This window comes from Gastrolobium bilobum, unplaced genomic scaffold (genome assembly GCF_033153095.1).
Source record: "Gastrolobium bilobum isolate Gb01-03AN ecotype WA unplaced genomic scaffold, APGP_CSIRO_Gbil_v1 utg38780, whole genome shotgun sequence".
NCBI lineage: Eukaryota > Viridiplantae > Streptophyta > Magnoliopsida > Fabales > Fabaceae > Gastrolobium > Gastrolobium bilobum.
In genome coordinates this window covers 128203-148597 of record NW_026895749.1, presented here as the reverse complement: position 1 = coordinate 148597, position 20395 = coordinate 128203, and the positions used below count along the sequence as shown (strand labels likewise).

Sequence of the window (20395 nt, the reverse complement as noted above, 5' to 3'; positions counted from 1 at the left end):
TCTTGACAATTATCAATTAAAGTAAAAATACACATCCTCTGAATATATTTTATAGAAGCTCAATCCATTCTATAGAACTACTTTGTCATAACCTCGACAAGGAGACTAGCTTTAGGCTTTATCTTTTGCTTTTAGTGGGGAAAGTGGGGGAGGGTTGAAAGAGCAAACAGTTAACATCAGAAAAATCAACTACATCCTAAGACAAAGATTCCTTCAAATTCTTTAGCCCGAACAACTAGTAACTTAAAGAAAAGAAAATTCATGAACCAATACCTTTGATATAAAATATGTATTATTTTGTGTTTACAGATGCTACAAATTAAGTACGTTTAACATCTAGAAAATTAAGGTATTATGTAGGATTAACATATCACTCATATTTGATTTTGGGGCTGTGAAAAGAATTCCTTTGCATTATGAGCGACCTCTGCCTCCAAAATTGCTTCTAGAACTATGTCAGATCCTTTCACATCAGCTTCCAAAACAACCAAAGCAGTTTCAAATCAGGTATCATACTAGAACAAACCAAAGCCAATCAATAATATGTATTACAGCTATGTCTGGTCACTCAATCACAGACAAACAAGACAAAAAGCTACCATGCATTCCTATAGAAAGAACGAAAAGAAGGAATTTATGCTTTTCACAATGAAATAAAAAACAATTTTCGTAATATCCTTGTGCATAACAAATGGAATACAAAATAAATAACGGATGAAGTTCAAGCAACAATCTTTACTTTCGGGCCTTCTGGCTAACCAAGTAATCCAAATGAAACAATTATACAGATTAAGAAAATAACATCTGAAAGCATTTGTCTATGAGTGTGTGATGGAATGGAAGTAACAAAAAGCTACATCTTTTAGTGACAGTACATATGCTTGTGCACAATATACATAAAAGGAAGCAAAATACAATATATGACCACAATATATTATGTAAATATAAAGAAGTCAAGTAAAAAGCCCCATAGCATAAGTTTGCAACACAGGTATTAGATAATCATGGTAAGGAAAGCCAACTAAATAACACAAATTATCATTACCCCCACGATTTAATAAAAATCCAGTGTCTTCAGCGGAAATTGGTAAGACAGTAAGCTTTTGTTCATCATTCATCTTCTCGACATCGGTTCTACTTGCCAAGAAACCTTTCTTCATGGCAGGGGACTCAGCCAATCTGGCATAAGTAGTTGCTTGCCTTTGCATATTGCATGAATTGGAGGTCAGTGAAGTTGAACTCTGGAAATAATTATATACATTTAAGCGCACAGTTCCTAAAGCAGTATATAATTATGTCAAAATTGTGGGTGTGGTCAATAAACCTTGGTAACTGTGGGGATCGAGTTATTATCTCCAACATCTTCTGGTTTACTATTGACTATATTATCAACAACAGAAGAGAACATGATTATACAAAATCCAAGCAACTTTATCAGTAAAAATTTAAAATACTAAACTGCGTACCAAAAAAAAATCCTGTAAATAATACCATTTGATATAGATGTTTGGTCAACATTATCCACAAGCATCCGGGTCATGGGCCTAGGATTTATGATTGATATACTTCGAATTTCATGATGAATAGCATCTAGCTGAGCCATTGTGTCCTGTAGTTCCTTATGAACCTAAAAGACAAAACAGGTGAACAAAATAGCATCTAGTTTTTTATACTGGATAGAAATCCTTGATGGAATATAAATAGCTCCCTAACTTTTATAATCTCGTTTGATATTATTGTCTCAAACATTCAAATTGAATCGCATGTAATTGAGATTCTAGTATGCCAAATTGTCATCATCTTTTTTCAAATTAAAACCAGAACCTCCATTTCTTCATTTGGAAATTCCAGGATTGTTTTTATGCAATTATTTTGGGTGTGTTTGAATGTGTTTTTGTTTTTTTGTTTTTAAAACCTGTTTTGAGAATGAAGTTTGAAAACTGATTTTGAGAGTAAAAAAACAATAAAACTTGTTTGAATATGGTTAGTTTTAAAGTTATAAGAAAGATGTAGTTATTTACAAAAATGCCATTAATGAATCATCGTATTTACAAAATTGCCACCACAAAATAATGTAAAATAAAATAAAAATCGATCTAATTACGAAAATGCCATTAATGAATCTCTTTATTTACGAAAATGCCACCGCACTTTACAAAAAACCAGAAAACAACCTTGGAAAACACCCTGGAGTTGTTTTGCTTTTTCTGTTTCTAAAACCAAAAAACAAAAACGGTTTTTAAAACACGATGAGTGAAAACAGTCTCTTCAATCAAGTTCTTTTATTTTTTTGTTTTTAAAAACAAAAAACTGTTTTACAAAACAGTTAACAAGCAGGTCCTTTCCTTCTTGGTTTGATTGTCCCATTTTTTTCCTAGAAACAAAATGTAACACATTTGCAATAAATGTCATGACAACTCAGTCTATTAAAACCTAATGAAATTAATCCTTGTGAGTCTTAACTCTGATTGGAGAAAAGATAGTACCTCGAAAACTTGAGATTGCTGCATAACAGTATCGAATTGACCACGAGCCAGTTTTACTGTTTGAATAGCTCGACCAACCAGCACCCCTGCTGGTTTGGCTACGATTAGCATCTCCTTTCGACCTATTACACATCCATTTACCAGATTAACAATTCATGTTTCCACTATTAAATTTTCCATCATATAAACAGAAGTAAGAGCAGCTTGAACCAACCAAGCAAAGCAGCAGTGGCTCCAAGCAATAGAAATACTTCTCCATACGAAAATCCCAGCATTGGTTACTCTCTTGTTTTGTGACAGATCTCTGCAGGAGGGGTCAGGAGTCAGCAAAATCACATAAGTAAGGGGTTCAATTCTGATCAATTTACAGTGGGCCGAATTTCTTCAGAATCAATATATTAGTTGGAACAAGATTAGACCCTATAGAGTATAAGAGCTCTCTTGTCTCATTTTATTGTATTAGTTAATTTGCAAAGCAACTTGCACATTAGCATGGATATAAGTATTTTAAAATTTATATTACTAATATTGGACTTGACTGCAAGGTTTTTGGACTAATATATGGAAACCAAAATGCTTAGACCATTACTCTTTATTATCCTAAGAATCATAATGAAATACTTAAATAAGGACAATTATCATATGATATCAACAATTTATTTCCTCTAATTATAACCATGATGTGTAGCTTAATTGTTAACTTCAACTTTACAACAATTTAAGCATCATTAAATTTTGTGTGGTTTGCCTCATGGTTTCAAGTGCTGGAGCGGTTAAGACTTAATAAGATTTAGTTTTATGTTAGACTAGATGGAATTTTTTACTTGTTAAAATTTCATCAAAAGAATTCCGCTATTATTGATGTTAACAGTATTAACGGTGTTAAGAAGATATATCAGTCTTTTCTATCATAGGGGTAGTATAAAGTAAAAAAATCTCGATATTATTTTTGATTCTAAAGCAAACCTTAAGGATATTATTAAAGTTTTAAATAAATAAATTGCCATACAAAAGGCATAGATGAGATAGAATCATAGATATTCATATCTGTGCTCTTTTTCTTTTTGTTAAGGAAATATTTTGAAGGAACAATAAACCTACCGAAATAAATCATTCACTTATCAAATGGAAAAAGGTTTAGAAGTCCGAACAAAAATACATATCAGAAGTTGACTTAATACAAATAGCCTTCAAACTATATATAGTAAATACTAGAATTATTATTTTGTAATAGTTAGTATTTGGGGTTAGCCCATTAGGTTTTTTATTCTCTTTAAATAGAGAACACATGTACAGATAATATACAGTTTTATAATACACAAATATTTCTTTCAATTTGGTATCAGAGCTCTCGATTCTGAGGGCTCTGCTTCCGCATCTATCGTCTTTAAAAGAGGAATCCTTATATTTCGCCTCTCGCCGCCATTAGCCACCATCGGAAAATATTTCCGGAGACCTTTTGGACTGAGAGGATCACCGTTTGACGCTCCGATCATTGTTATCGTTGAAATTCCGCCGTTGACCACCGTCTCCGGTGAGTTTTCCGGCGATCCACCCACAGCTGTGATCGCCACGACGAGGCGACCTCCTCTGTCCAGGACCCACCTCGAGATCCAGTCCGACGCTCCCTCACGCGCGTGGAAGAGACATGCTGTTCCCGGAGCTGCAGTGGCGCGTGGAGGCGCGTGGGACACCCCCTTCGCGCGGCCAGTACAGACCAGCTCGCCTCCTCTTTCTGAGTGTGGATCTGTGATTATCTTGGGCTTTTGACTCCGTTGCAGCCTTCCCACGGCGTTTCTTCTTCTCTTTGTTACTGTTTTGGCCTCCTGGTTACTATTCCAGCGAATTGGACCTTTATCGTTCTAATCAGTCAGTTTTTTAGCAAATTTTATGTCTGACGTTGAAGATAATCTGATCAATGAGCCACCTGTTACACCCTCTATGGCTTCTCTTAGTCCAAATGATCTGCCTGCTCTCCATCAGAATTATCGTCTTAATGGAAAAAATTATTTGCAGTGGTCTCAGCTGGTTCGTACAATTCTCAAAGTGCATCGTACGATTGCTCATCTTGAAGGACCTGTTACTGCCAAAACATATCCAAAATTTGCTGATTGGGATGATGAAGACTCTCTTATTATGACGTGGCTATGGAACTCTGTGACTCCTGAGGTTAATCAACATTGCATGTTCTTACCAACTGCTCGAGATCTGGAATGTTCTTCATCAGACCTATTCAATGAATGCCACCTGCTATGATATGAGGAATAAGATTTTTTCTACCAAGCAGGGCTCTTTATCTGTAACAGAGTATTATAGAAATCTGAATGGATTATGGACTGAGCTAGATAAGTATCAGAGTTTGAAGATGGAGTGCAGCAAGGATGCAGCCACTTTGGCTTTCTCTGTTGAACGAAATCGGATCTTTGACTTTCTTTGTGGCCTCAATTTAGAATATGACCCTATTCGGGTTCAAATCCTTGGTAAGGAAAAATTACCTTCTCTTTATGAAGTTTTTCATACTGTTAGGGGTGAAGAAAATCGTAGAAATGTCATGATGGATACCAAGTTGTCTGAAGGATCTGTCATGATCTCATCTAAAGTCACTACTTCATCTAGTTCTGACGAGTCTGCTATGATCTCAACTAAGTCACCTAAGGGGACTTCTTCCTTTAAGCCCAACAAAGAGGGGCGCATTGGTTCAATTATTGTAAAAGACCAGGTCACACAAAAGATGTTGGCTACCGTCTTCATGGGAAGCAGCAGGTTTTAGAAAAGCTTGGTAAGCCCCCCTCACGTGAGGATTTTAGACGTGGTCAATCTTTCTTGACTCCTTCAGACATTCCTCCTGTGAATGAGACTCAGATGCCTGGTGAGTTTACTACTGTTCGTCGCGAGGAATTGGAACGGCTTAGGTCCATATATAACTCTCTTAAATAACCTTCTGGTAGTGGTACTTTGGCTATGACTGGTAAGAACTCATGCACTCATTCTTTTATCGCTTCTTGTATTGATTTCAAAACTTCATGGATTGTGGATTCTGGTGCTACTGATCATATGACTTGCTGCAATGATCTTTTTCTGTCTTATAATCCTACTATTGGTCTCCGTGATATAGCCGTAGCTGATGGATCACACACATAAGTTGCAGGTTCTGGCAATATTAAAATCCAACCCTCCTTGTGTCTCAAGAATGCTCTCCATGTTCCCTGCCTATCTACCAATCTCCTTTCTACTCATAAGCTTACTACAGATTTGAATTGCACTGTATCCTTTTTCCCTACTCATTGTGTTTTTCAGGATCTTGCCACGGGAAAGACGATTGGAGTTGCTAAGGAACAGGGTGGGTTGTATTATCTGGTTCCAGATTTTGCTGCATCATATTCTCTTATTTGGCTTCATCACAAGCGCTTGGGTCATCCTTCTTTTAGTTTACTTAAGTCTATGTTTCCGTCTTTGTTTGTGTCGCAGTCTGTTGAGTCTTTTAAGTGATGTCTGTCAATTTGCAAAACATCATCGTGTATCCTTTTCTTCTAGTGAAATAAAAAGTGTTGAATCTTTTACCATTATTCATACTGATGTTTGGGGACCTTCCAAGGTACCTAATGTTTATGGTGCTAAGTGGTTTGTTTCTTTTATTGATGATTATACTCGGACTACATGGATCTTCTTTATGAAAGATAAGACAGAAGTAACACTGTTGTTTATCCAGTTTTATTATATGATTGAAACTCAGTTTGGTAAACGTATCAAACGCTTGAGATCAGATAATGGTACAAAATATGTTAATCAACATCTTTCTCAGTTTATTAAAGACAAAGGAATGGTTCATGAACTCACAAGCGTGGATACCCCTCAACAAAATGGGGTTGCTGAACGGAAAAATAGACATTTGCTTGAAGTCACCAGAGCATTATTGTGTCAGACATCTGTTCCCAACTCTTACTTGGGAGAAGCTATATTAACTGCAGCCTATTTGATCAATCACTTACCTTCCAAAATCCTTGGCCATGTAAGTCCTGTTGATCTTATGACCTCCTTTTTTCCTTCTGTTCCAATTATGCAGAGTCCCCAGTCTCGTGTCTTTGAATGCATTGTCTTTGTCAATGTCCATAAACAGCATCGGGGTAAATTAGAGCCTTGAGCCCTTAAGTGTGTCTTCCTTGGTTAAGCTCCCAACAAGAAAGCATACAAATGTTATCATCCTCCGAGTCGTAAATTTTTTGTATCTATGGATGTTAGCTTCCATAAATCTGAGTCATATTTTCTACCTCCTTAGCTTCAGGGGGAGAATAATATTGAAGCTCTTTCCATTTTCTTTGAGTCTGAGTCTCCCCTTCCATTACCTACATCATCTCCTACCCCAGTGATTACACCATATGACACTGAGAAGGAAGACTTAGTTGATGAGGCTGAAAGTTCATCTGATTCCTCTTGTGACATGCCTCCAATTGATCGACAGAAAGTACGCAAAGCTGGAACACTTGAACTATTTTACCAAAGAAACAACCCACACTGCCCCAACAGCAACTGCAGTCACCTGAACCGCTGGTAAGTACTGAATACACTACTTTTGTTCCTGAGCTTGATAATAATTCTGTTGACTTACCCATTGTTGTAAGAAAAGGGAAAAGGTCTTGTACCCAAAACTCTATCTCTCATTTTGTTTACTCTAAGAATCTCTCTATGCAGCATAGGAGCTTTATTACAACATTTGACTCCATTTCAATCCTGAAATCAGTACATGAAGCATTAAAGGATGACAATAGAGTTCAAGCTATGAATGATGAGATGAATGCATTGGAGAAGAATAATACATGGGAAGTCGTTGACAGGCTAAATGGCAAAAGGGCAGTAGGATGCAAATGGTTGTATACTCCGAAATATAATTCTGATGGGACTCTTGAAAGGTATAAAGCTCGACTGGTTGCCAAGGGGTATACATAGACCTATGGCATTGATTACGAAGAAACATTTGCTTCAGTGGCCAAAATGAACACTGTAAGAGTTCTATTATCCCTTGTTGCTGATTCTAATCGGGATTTGAGACAATGTGATGTGAAAAATACCTTCCTCAATGGCGAATTAAAAGAAGAGATTTACATGGAGATTCCACCAGGATTTAACTCCACAAATGGAGAAACCAAAGTTTGCAGGTCAAAGAAGGCATTGTATGACTTGAACCAATCCCCGCGTGCTTGGTTTAGAAGATTTACAAAAGTTATACTTTCATTGGGGTACAGACAAAGTCAAGGAGATCATATACTTTTCTTTAAACATTCTCAAGAAGGTAAGCTCACTATCTTTCTTGTTTACGTTGATGACATTATTATAACAGGGGATGATATAGATGAGAAGCATGCTCTGCAAGAAAGATTGACTGCTGAATTTGAAGTTAAAGACCTTGGATAACTGAGATATTTTCTTGGGATAGAAGTTGTTCACTCAAAGCAAGGGATTTTTATTTGTCAAAGGAAGTATGTTCTTGATCTCCTTAAGGAAGCAGGAAAACTTGGATGTAAACCTTCCAATACTCCAATTGAGCACAATCACAAACTAGAAAGTGAGAATGAGAGTCCTCCAGTTGACAAATGACAGTATCAACGTACAGTGGGAAGATTGATATACCTGGCTCACACTAGACCTGATCTAGCTTATGCAATTAGTATTGTTAGTCAATTCATGCATGATCCGAGGGAAAAACATCTGCAGGCTGTGGATAGGATTCTCCAATATCTAAAAGGCACACCAGGCAGAGGACTATTATTCCAGAGAGGAGAAAACTTATCCTTAGAAGTGTATACAGACGCAGATTATGCTGGATCCGTGACTGACCGACGGTCTACCTCAGGCTATTGTATGTTTCTCTGTGGAAATCTCATAACATGGAGAAGTAAAAAGCAAAATGTGGTTGCTAGGTCGAGTGTAGAAGCAGAATTCTGAGCCATGGCTCAATGTATCTGTGATTGATTATGGCTGAAGATGATCTAAACGTGAGATGTGAAGGGTCTATGAAGTTACTCTGTGATAACAAATCAGCTATCTGTATAGCCCACAATCCAGTCCAACATGACCACACCAAACATATTGAGATTGATCGCCACTTCATCAAGGAGAAACTAGATAGCAAACTAATCACTACTCCATATATTTCGTCTAATGGTCAATCGGCTTATGTCTTGACTAAGGGTCTTCCTAATGATAGATTTCAAGAGCTTACTAGCAAGCAGAGAATGATAAATATCCATTCCTCAGCTTGAGGGGGAGTATTGTAAATACTAGAATTATTATTTTGTAATAGTTAGTATTTGGGCTTAGCCCATTAGGTTTTTTATTCTCTTTAAATAGAGAACTCTTGTACAAATAATATATAGTTTTATAATACACAAATATTTCTTTCAATTCTATATATATAAAAACTTATTATGCTTGCTCAAAATGGAAATAGATAATAATTAATATACATTTTTTATTGATGGAGCTATGGCATCTGAGATTAATTTGTTGACCTCAATGGACTTTGCAATTGAAATCCGAAAGTTTCAGAGTTAAAGCATCATTAAGCTCAATTAAAGGTTCAATATTTAAGTGAGAAAGTTTGATGCAAGGATGAAACTTTTTGCATATGCAAAAATCAAACAATTTGAATTTATCACATAACACACACATTTTTATCAATAATTTTAATTATATGAGATTATAAGGAATTGCATTAATAGTTTTCCCCCCCTAAAATTCACAAAGCTAAGTAATAACTTAATGTGTTTTACATATTTTTATTTATTTAAGAGTTGTGTGTTTATCATTTTTTTCACAAGAAATTAAATCCCTGTGTGATTGGATATCTGAATAATTATATTCTTATTTTTATATGAAAGTTTAATATTGAAGAAAGACTATTATAGCCTATAGACTATTACAAGATTCCAGAAAAATGACCCTAAGTATTGATGCCAATGCCTAAATAGCCTAATTTCTACTATATCATATTCTGAAATGTTCAAACAAATTCCCGAAAACACTTTCAGCAGGTTTGTACTAAGATGACCTAAGCATGGACTCCAATCTTACACATGATATCTAGAGGTTAAACTCCAAGTCATGCACTACCAGGATGATCCACTCAGGAAATAGAGAGTTTCGAATAAGAGCAATCACTGATGCTATGGCAAGTTGGATCAAAAAAGGCATGCCCAAAATATCTGTTACCATGCCAGACAGTGCAAAGAAAGTATCATTCCACTGCTAGTGTGTTATTTCAACTTATTTCCATTAAATTCTAATATGTTTTCTAACCCCTTTGCGTTATATAGGCTAAGGCTAAGTGATCTGGCATAAAGACCCAAAACACACACACACCCCGAGCATATTATAATTTATAACTAAAATAATATAAAAACCTTGCTCAATACAACTTTTCATCTTCTTGTTCAGCAATAACTTCTCCCTTTCTGCTTTCATTTGCTAAAAAATAAATCATTCTTGTATCAATGCTTCATGATCTGAATGGCAAGAAGTTCAATTCTCCTAAAGCAAGGTCTTCAAAAAAAAAGAAGAAGCTGAGGGAACCCTTCCTTGTGGGTCCCACCGTGGCTTCTGGAAATTGGAGGGTTCAGACAAAAAAAAATTGACAAGGTCAAAACATGATGCTAAACATTCTTTTTTTTTCCCCTTCTTCCCTTTCCTGTCATGTCAACCATTGAACAAAATACAAAAATCGAATTCACCAAACAGCATCATCACTTTACTTCATCCCCCACAGAAAACTACTCTCATAATCGAATCCCTTTTATGGTATAAGCTAAAACACCATAATATTGAAGAAAGTGGCATTTTAGATATTATTTAAATATTATTTTTTTAATAAAAAAGTATGAAAACATTGCATTTTAGAACTTATTTACAAATCTATAGCAAGAAGTCACATCTAAAATAAGGCGGGACTGGTCGCGCCCAAAACTAGATGTGTTAGGTGGCTTGGTCGCACCTAAAAGTGGGCGCGACTCAGCCCGAGATTTTGCTGTTGCTGTTACTGTGTTTCCTTATCCAAACTCACAACACAAAATGGTAAACTTGTCTTTCTTTGCAAAACTTCGTTAATAGCATAACACAAACAAACAAATAACAAAGTAATAATAATAAGGATCACAAGACAATTTTGTGCTGTGAATGTGGATAAGGAAATGAAGTAAAAGCAACCGCAAAACGTGGGTTGGCGGGATCATAAAAATTCCCAGATGCCAGATAGGATCACACTGCTCTTCTCACCATAATAAATAGTGAATTATCATCATTAGATTGCAAGCATGTTTATCAATTAGCTTATATTGCAGGCACATGGATATACATCATTAGGTGACTTGCATTTTTATTTATTTATTTATTTATTTTGCTTGAGGGTGTTTAGCTTAGGTAACAGTGATGGGAAGACTAGGTAGAACCTTTAAATCTGAAACATCAGCAAACCCTAGATGGTCAGCAAGTTCGACCGTGCATGATTCTATCTTCTCTTGCTTACAACATGTATGTAGTCATGCTTTCTGTATAATGAGCCCAAAACAAATACAACACACACGCTTAAAAGATAAATTATTTCCAATGCAGCAAGCATGAATCCGAAGTAAAAACTTCAACCTATAGAAAATTAGAACTTAATAAAAATCAGAATCTGGCATAATGATAATGGAACCAACACCTTACTCATCCCACCGAACCGATAAGGGGGAAAAACAGAGAACAGAGAAGAAAATCACACCGACAGATACAGAAAGAAGAAGAAGATGAAGAAAAGGGGAAAATCATGATTCCAGACACCAAAGACAGGGACACTCGTCAAAATGCCACTTTTCATCAACTTTTTTACCTAAATGACACGCGAACAGTGTTATTTCTCGATCTGTCACTTCTCAATCTGTCACGGAGTCAAGTTAACGAACTCGGTTTGCTGGCGTGTCACGTTTCTAGTGGATACAAAGTTCGTTACACGGTGTAGCAAACCGAGTTCGCTATATTGAGTATCAAACTTGTGTGTGTGACAGATTGGAAAATAAGTTCGACTGTGGCATTTTGGTCAGTGTTCTCCAAAGACACTTACCTTCGTCGGTCAAATGGCCGCGCGCACACCGAGACACTAAAGACCAAACCACCGCTACAAAGCGCAATATCCCAGCTGAGCCGTCATTTTCCCCTCTCACCGTCACCGATGTGCCACTGTCACAAGCATTCCCATCGTCACATAAAAAAAAATAGAAAAAAAAATCGTAGGAGAGTGATAGAAGGAGAAAGATTCGAAGAGAGTGAGTGAGAAAGAGATTACCAGATGAAGAGAGTGAGTGAGACTGTGAGAGTGATTCAAGTCTGAAGATTCGAAGGAGAAAGAAATTCCGGAGACGAGGTCCGACGGCTAGCTACACAGGTATTAGGGGATGAATTGGATTATGATTTTAAGAATTATTTTTGGAAAAAAATTGTATTCAATTAGAATTTTAAAAGATAAAAAAAAGTAATATAATATTCTATTAGAATTTTAAAAGATTATTTCATAATATCTAACTATTCTAATAAATTTGCAATTGGTGTAGATTTCGTGAGATAAATTTTACTGTGAAAACTATAAATAGAATGTCTTTCTTATAATTTTACCCTCAACGCTAGGATTTCTTGAGACTTCTTTATTATAGTGTTTTCTTCTTCTCTTAACAAGTTAATCAGCTCGAAATCAGGTTCCACCATAGGAGTTTCGTTAAAATTCAAAAATAACATATTTTTGAGTAATTTTCATCACAAAACAACTCAGAAACAACAAAGCAACGAGATTTTAATATAATCTATCTTAAAAGCAGCATATTTTTTTAGAGATTTTGGAAGTTTAAAAAATAATTTTTAAGCTATGTGTCGCGATTTTTCTTGTCACAAAAATGTGTGTTTTTTGAATTAAAAACAACATAAAACAGTGAGAAAATAACAAGAAAACTAAGGGTATGTTTGATTGTGTTTTGATTTTTTTGTTTAGAAAACTGTTTTGTAGAGTAATTTTTGAGAATTGATTTTCAGAATAAAAGAAGAAAACAATTTGTTTGGTAAACTTGTTTTGAAAAGAATTTTAAAATTTAAAAAACAAAAAAATGTGCTTGATAAATTTGTTCTAAGAACATGTTTTAAAAACAAAAAATAAAAAAACTTGTTTGATTGTTAACTTTTTTTTAACTTATTTTAATATTCCTTTTCTTTAATGGATGGAACGCAAGGTTTCATTGTAGAGAATGCTCTCAAAGAAAGACCAAGCCAGACTATTAGATGAAGTCCACAATGATTAACATATAAGAACATTGCAGCAAATAGTTTACACTTGCTATGAATAGAAGACCATGGTTAATAATGCATTAGGATTCAACAAAATGTACCAAATCCATGCAAACATTGTACGCTTCCACATGGTCTTTCGCTATGATATGAAGCATTATCAATAACGAAAATACAAAGAGCATGTAGTAGGTGCATTAGATAGATAAACAACGGCTCCTTTTTGTTGATTAGAACCATAAAACAACCATCAACAAATGAATAAATGATAAATATACTCCAACTAGATAAGGAGAAAAAACAAAAACTACTTTGTGTACGTTCCCACATTTCCAAATTACAAAGCAACACTAACTTCCTTCAGTACTAACAATGCAAGCAAAAGTAATGGAAGCAATAGCAGCATGCAATTATAAAGCAACACTAACTTCCTTGATAGCAGCACTCTAACGTGGGGGTTGGTAGAGTCAAGACGAGATTAAATGGTATGAGTATCTCAACACCCTATTTTTTGTGGGAAACACAGTGCAAAATCAAACAACTCAGTGTATCTACAGTGATGAGAATAAAGCAGAAAAAGGTTTCATTACAGACAAAACAAGTACTAATCGATGTAATATTTACTTATCTCTTTTCATAATTAGGTTAGCAAATGTATACATTCATAGGTTTTTCCTTGTTCCTCCTGATCAAAGCAAGGTTAGCATGTAACTATATACACATTAGCAAAAATGATTAGACCAAAGCTTGAGCAAAACAAAAAATATAGCCAAGGCAAAGCTGGTCTGATCATAGTAAAGTTTAAGCAAAACACAAACAAAAAATATAGCCAAGGCAAAGCTGGTCTAATCATGCACTTAAAGTTTCTCAGTCAATTGTATCTAGTCATGCCTTTCTCCTATCAGTAGACATAGCAAGAAACATTTCCCTCCAAGTAAGCTCCGTAAATTTTTCATAGCCTTCATGTAGATGTCATTTCCAACGTCTTCAATCTCTTCATGGGCAGCCACACACTTTGTAATAGAATACTCTGAAGAAGTGGCCCTAAGTTTCTCTGCTCTTGCTAAAGAAACTTCTATTTTTGCTTTAGATGCTTCAGCCCATGCTTGAAGTGCGTCTGCCATTTGAAATATTTTAGTCTCTTTGTGAGACTTACGTTTTCTTGGTTGAATTTTGCGTTTTCCCCGAAGAGTGGTTTGCTCAATTGTTTGGAAGTCATCATCTGAACTATCTTGATTAACATCTACATGAACATCATTATTAAGATATTGATGTTCAAGCTCAAGTTCTTCATTTGTATTAGGTGGGTCTTGGGTAGATGAATGATGAAGTACTCCAGTTGCAGTGCTTCTATTAAATAAGATTCCCAATAACTTGTAATGCTCACAACCTTTCTTTTGAAATTGAGCAGCCTCTCGATATGCCTAAAATAGTAAAATGTTGACAAAAGATAAGTAAATCATATTATAGTCAAATGATACTTAAAAATAATAACAATTATATAAAACCATAACCTTACAAAAAATATTAAATATACCCGAATATAAGATTGCCAAACTTCTTCACTAGCAGTAACAGTGTTAGTTTCTGCATCCCAACCAAATCCAGTGTGTTGCAAGAATAAAGAGAACTCACGATGCTTAGATCGTAATCTATTGAACTTTTGCTTTATTTGCTTGACACTAAAAGATTGATTAGTTATGGAATTTGTAACATTGATAACTCGTATTTTACTACACTTATTTGTTACTCTTGATTAGTATTTTTAGGATTTATTTGAATAAAATAATGATGTTTTGAGTTAATTTACATTTTTAGTGTTTGATTGGGATTAATTTATTTTCGTCAGAATTTTTCAGCTTTACGTTACTTCTTTATTTTGGCCATATCTCGGCCCACAGTTGTCGGATTGACTCCGTTCTTGTTGGGTTTTTCAGATAACACAGAGAGATACAATTCTTATGAAGAGATCGAAGCCCAATTCGGACTAGAAGATAGTCTATTTCTGACGCCAAGAAGAACATGTTTTGCTGAAGTTTAGACTTGTAATTTAAAACCCAATTACATAAGTGTCCCAAACCCAAGTTTTATTTTATTTTATTTTATTTATTTTATTTCGCATTTTAGATAGATGGGCCGATCAGAACTGAACCCTAACCCGTTTTGGGTAGGGGTATTTGACGGCAGAGTAGGAAACATTTGTTTCATTCGGTAATTTTCGAAATTGAGGATCAAAGTATTTTCTCTGAAGCGTTCTTCGCGTTCTTCATCTTTTTCTTCTTCTTCTTTTTATTTTAATCATGTTTACCTTAGCCATGCGAGGCTAAGAACCTTTTAATCAACCTAAGGGTAATGGACTCCATGGATTAGTCTTGAGGGTCTGCGTTTATTTTTAAATCAGTTCCGTTTCCCTTCCCAACTCAGATTGATATCGTGCGATCGTGGATATTCAATCTGAGGTTCGCGACTGCGATTATGGAAAGGGATTAATCATCAGATTTGATGATTAGGTTGATTGACCCTATGACCTTAAATCAAGCGGGTTGATACTCTGCGATTGTATGAGTAGAAGCATCGTCTTTGATCAAATGCTAAGCGATCGCTTAGTGAGGGTTGTCAATTGGAAATAAGGATTCTGATTCGATTGAAAAATCAATCACAATTCTGATATCTTCTTATCCGAGGAAAGACGTCCATGGAACCCTAACCTTAGGTTGGTTATTTTTAATTACGAATTTTAAATTCAATTTCATATTCTTCCTTTTAATTATTCAACCAAAATTCAAAACCCCTAATCTGTTTTGATAAACGATTTTTACCCAAGCAATTTCCTTGAGAGAGACGACTTAGGGTTTCCACTCTACTACAAATTTTCTGAACCCTAATAAAAAATAATTTTTAATTTGCGCGAGTTCGACAGCTCGTGTCAAAATTTTCAACAATTTGCACCTCCACAGCCAATGCAGCAGCAGCAAATGCCACAGCCACCAGTGCAGCAGCAAGCTAGTAGCAATGGCCCTTCTTTAGAGGATTTAGTGAAGCAGATGGCAACTAACAATCTGCAGTTCCAGCAGATTACTGAGTCTTCCCTCCAGAATCTGCAAACACAGATTGGCCAACTTGCAACGTCAATGAGTCAAAATCAACAAGCAAGTGGCAGCTCCCTTCCATCCCAAACAGTTCCAAATCCAAAAGGAAGCGAAAATGTGAGTGTTATTACTCTGCGGTCTGGCAAGCATATGGAGGAGCCAAACCACACTGCTGCTGAGTCATCTAAGGGAAGTGACACTAGCTCCAAGAAGCAGAGCACTGATACATCTCAGCATTCTGTTTTCTGCATTGATGTGATAGACGAAGTTGTTGAGGATGTTTCTGCTGAATTCCTTGCTGATTTTTCTGATTTTTCATCTGCTGATTCTGATTTCTGTGATTGTAGTGATAGTCAAGAGTGCATTGTGTGTGCTGAAATAGCATCACATCTTTCTGGTTTTAACGATGCACTTATTGATGAATCTGATTCTGAGTGCGAATCTGCTTTATCTGAATTGCCTGCTGATATTTTTGATGATCCTAATTCTGTTTTTGAGAATTTGTTTACAGGCATAGCTGCTGACTTGTTTTCTGCAGAATTTGCACCCGCTAGACTTCTCCCATCCACTGAGCAGCCACCTAAGTTAGAACTAAAGGTTCTGCCTGACCATCTGAAGTATTCATATCTGGAGGAAAATGAACAGTTACATGTGATAGTGGCCAAGAACCTTCTACCTGAGTAGGAGGAAAAGCTTTTGACATTGCTGAAAGAAAGTAAGAAGGCAATTATATGGAATTTAGCAGATAATGTGGAAATCAGCCCTTCCATGTGCATGCACCACATTTTGCTTGAAGAAAGTGTTAAACCAGTGAGGAAGAAATCAAGCTACTTGATGCTGTTTATTCTCCTTAGGGAGTTCAGGGAGTTCTCTTCCATTTTTTTCTTTTTTTTTCTGTTATTTGCATTTTTATTTTTATTTTCCTTTCTTTCTTTTAGTTTATGATTTTTCATAGGTAGATTTTCCTTTTCTTTCTGGTAATTATTAAGTGGTACATGGATATACTTAAATCACAGGGTTTGATAGAAATTTCTGCTTAGGCTTGGTTCTTGATTATTGGATTGCATTACTTGCTGCTTGATACTGTGCTGCTGATTGCATGATGTGGTATACCCTTGTGAGGTTTTTGAGCCTGTAGACATGGTCTTTCTCTGTAGGCCAGTTTTTCTTTCTTGTGTGATCTGCTCTTGATTGTTGTCCTCTAGAACTTGCTCTTGTTCTTTTTGAAACTGCATTTTTCACTTGCATGCATGAATATGATTGAGGCATTCTTTCTTTCTTTACCCACTTTAGCCAGATAGCCATCCCTTATATTATTATCCCTTGGTGAGCCCTTTTGAACCTTTATATCCTTTATTTCTTAAGCCGCATTACAAGCCTAAGTGAAAAACCAATTAATTCCACACCTTGGAGTTTTACTGAGCATTGGTTTCATTGTGATGTTGTGTTTAAGTGTGGGGGTTTGCCCGAGACGGACAAAAGTTTAAGTGTGGGGGGTGACATATGTGGTTGTACTTATGTGGTTTTTTCTTCAAAAAAAAAAAAGTGTTTATCTTTTCAGTATCTTTGTTTTATGTTCTTAGTTTAGTTCTTAACTTTTGCTCTTTGTAGATTTCTGGGGTGTTTAACCTTCTTTTCCCCTATTTCATCCATACCTTCACCTCAACCCCATTACAACCCTGCATAAAGCCCTCTTGATTTGTGCATGCATGTATTATTAGCAGTGGAGAAGTAGAACTTGAGCAAGCCTATGGTAGGATGATTTTCTTGAGTTGATTTGAGTGATATACTGAATTAACTGATACACTTGAGAGAAAAATTGAGAGCATCCTGTGAGGAACCATTTTTGTGCAGTTAGTAGTTGCAGTTGAAATTGGCAGGTCTTGTGATTTGAGATTAAGGAATTTTTGTCCTGGTTGTTTTATCTGTTCAAGACTTGTGATTTTTGCTATCTTTTGTATACTTGCTAATTATTAGGGAGGATATGTTGATCTTCACTCTTCTCTTATTTCTTTGCTTTCTTTTGCTATTCTAGTTTTTGCCCAAGAATGCAAAAAGATAAGTGTGGGGAAATTTGATAACTCGTATTTTATTACACTTATTTGTTACTCTTGATTAGTATTTTTAGGATTTATTTGAATAAAATAATGATGTTTTAAGTTAATTTACATTTTTAGTGTTTGATTGGGTTTAATTTATTTTCGTCAGAATTTTTCAACTTTACGTTACTTTTTTATTTTGGCCATATCTCGGCCCACAGTTGTCGGATTGACTCCGTTCTTGTTGGGTTTTTCAGATAACACAGAGAGCTACAATTCTTATGAATAGATCGAAGCCCAATTCAGACTGGAAGCTGGTCGATTTCTGACGCCAAGAAGAACGTGTTTTGCTGAAGTTTAGACTTGTAATTTAAAACCCAATTACATAAGTGGCCCAAAGCCAAGTTTTATTTTATTTTATTTTATTTATTTTATTTCTCATTTTAGATAGATGGGCCGATCAGAACTGAACCCTAACCCACTTTGGGTAGGGGTATTTGACGGCAGAGTAGGAAACATTTGTTTCATTCGGTAATTTTTGAAATTGAGGATCAAAGTATTTTCTCTGAAGCGTTCTTCGTGTTCTTCATCTTTTTCTTCTTCTTCTTTTTATTTTAATCATGTTTACTTTAGCCATGCGAGGCTAAGAACCTTTTAATCAACCTAAGGGTAACGGACTCCATGGATTAGTCTTGAGGGTCTGCGTTTATTTTTAAATCAGTTTGGTTTCCCTTCCCAACTCAGATTGATATCGTGCGATCGTGGATATTCAATCTGAGGTTCGCGATTGCGATTATGGAAAGGGATTAATCATAAGATTTGATGATTAGGTTGATTGACCCTATGACCTTAAATCAAGCGGGCTGATGCTCTGCGATTGTGTGAGTAGAAGCATCGTCTTTGATCAAATGCTAAGCGATAGCTTAGTGAGGGTTGTCAATTGGAAATAAGGATTCTGATTCGATTGACAAATCAATCACGATTCTGATATCTTCTTATCCGAGGAAAGACGTCCATGGAACCCTAACCTTAGGTTGGTTATTTTTAATTACGAATTTTAAATTCAATTTCATATTCTTCCTTTTAATTATTCAACCAAAATTCAAAAACCCCCCTTTTAATTTTTGTTTTGATAAACGATTTTTACCCAAGCAATTTCCTTGAGTGAGACGACTTAGGGTTTCCACTATACTACAAATTTTCTGAACCCTAATAAAAAATAATTTTTAATTTGCGCGAGTTCGACAGCTCGTGTCAAATCCTCGTCTCGAGCCGGTTCAATTAACATACACATGATATAAACAGAAACAACGGAAGACTTAACTTACGAAAATATGAGCTAACTTTTTCTTTTTCTAACTTAATTCTTACTCGGCGTAAACGAAAAATCGGGCAGAGTTTCCTCTATAAATCGGACAACTGGGGATTTTCCAATCTCACTCAGAAGCATTTCTTCATAAACTGTTTATACAACATATCAATTCAGAAATACCAGGTATCCAAATATAATCAAATACCCATACATGGGCACATGCATAACATGGCTCTGTGCCACTATATCTAACAGCATGCCATCAAAATGTAAACCTATCTGAATACTACATCATCATATAACGTGCCTGAATACTCAAATGTACATGCATCAAACTGACAGACATGTACAAAACATATACAGGCCACATACAAAATATAGGATCTAACATCATGATCCACAAAATACGGAAATACTAAATGAAGGTACTATACTCCAAAATAAAAGTAGTCTACAGCTACTCAAAATCCAATCCGTCCAAATCCTCAGCCACGTGTCGCGTCCCTGACTAGAGAAGTCTCACCGGGGATCTGGGCACCTGAAAATATGGCCCCAACGAGGGGTGAGATTACAAATCTCAATAAGCTCTAGGTTTATTGAGAATTCTCCATACCCCTGGCTCACTCCTGCATGAAAGTCAGATACAGAGTATACGAATACAACATATAACAGATATCATAACAGAACAGAGCATATATCCATATCATATCAGAGGTGTGCGCTGTCATTCCCAAGGGAGGACCCTAAGCGAAAATCAACGCACGTGTTCCCGAGGGAGGACCCCAAATCGGAACCAGACATATCAGAGGTGTGCACCATTAGTCCCGAGGGAGGACCCCAAAGCGGACATCAGGGTACTATACAATCAATGGCCAGAGATTATTACAGAAATCATATTACAGAAGTCATATCAGAACAAAACATATTATAGCATCAAATAACTCTATATGAATGCATCTATACAAAGCATCATAACAGTCATACAGTCCAACCACAGTTCTCTAACCATGGTGGAGCACTCAAGCAGGAAAAGACTCCTTAAACATAGAGCTTACCTCTTGAAGCTTTACCAATACGCTTACTTGTTGCACAAGTTACTTATATGTCTTCACGAGATTCCGATCCTTTTTAGTCCCTAGGTACACCTAGAGCAAGAATCCACAAATACAA

At 35.9% G+C, this 20395-nt stretch overlaps 1 protein-coding gene across 2 annotated transcripts; it reads right to left on the bottom strand.

The window, feature by feature from the left end:
• Positions 1-279: 279 nt before the first annotated feature.
• Positions 280-11918, bottom strand: LOC133295615 (uncharacterized). 2 transcript variants are annotated; one of them, XM_061494459.1, is made up of 9 exons: positions 11800-11918; positions 11578-11693; positions 9884-9947; positions 2701-2790; positions 2487-2608; positions 1492-1627; positions 1325-1380; positions 1046-1241; positions 280-475 (listed from the first exon to the last, which is right to left on the bottom strand). In XM_061494459.1, the coding sequence occupies exons 4-9, from the start codon at positions 2759-2761 to the stop codon at positions 375-377; spliced, it is 672 nt and encodes a 223-aa protein (XP_061350443.1). In that variant the 5' UTR covers positions 2762-2790; positions 9884-9947; positions 11578-11693; positions 11800-11918; the 3' UTR covers positions 280-374. The 2 variants fall into 2 exon arrangements, with proteins under 2 accessions (XP_061350443.1, XP_061350442.1); XM_061494458.1 differs by lacking the exon at positions 9884-9947.
• Positions 11919-20395: the final 8477 nt, after the last annotated feature.

Coding starts and splice junctions, on each gene's coding strand:
- LOC133295615 (XM_061494459.1), bottom strand. CDS start 2,761: ATGCTGGGATTTTCGTATGGAGAAGTATTTCTATTGCTTGGAGCCACT. Junction 2,609..2,700: donor AGCCACTGCTGCTTTGCTTG/GTTGGTTCAAGC, acceptor GATGTGTAATAG/GTCGAAAGGAGATGCTAATC. Junction 1,628..2,486: donor AGCAATCTCAAGTTTTCGAG/GTACTATCTTTT, acceptor TTTGTCTTTTAG/GTTCATAAGGAACTACAGGA.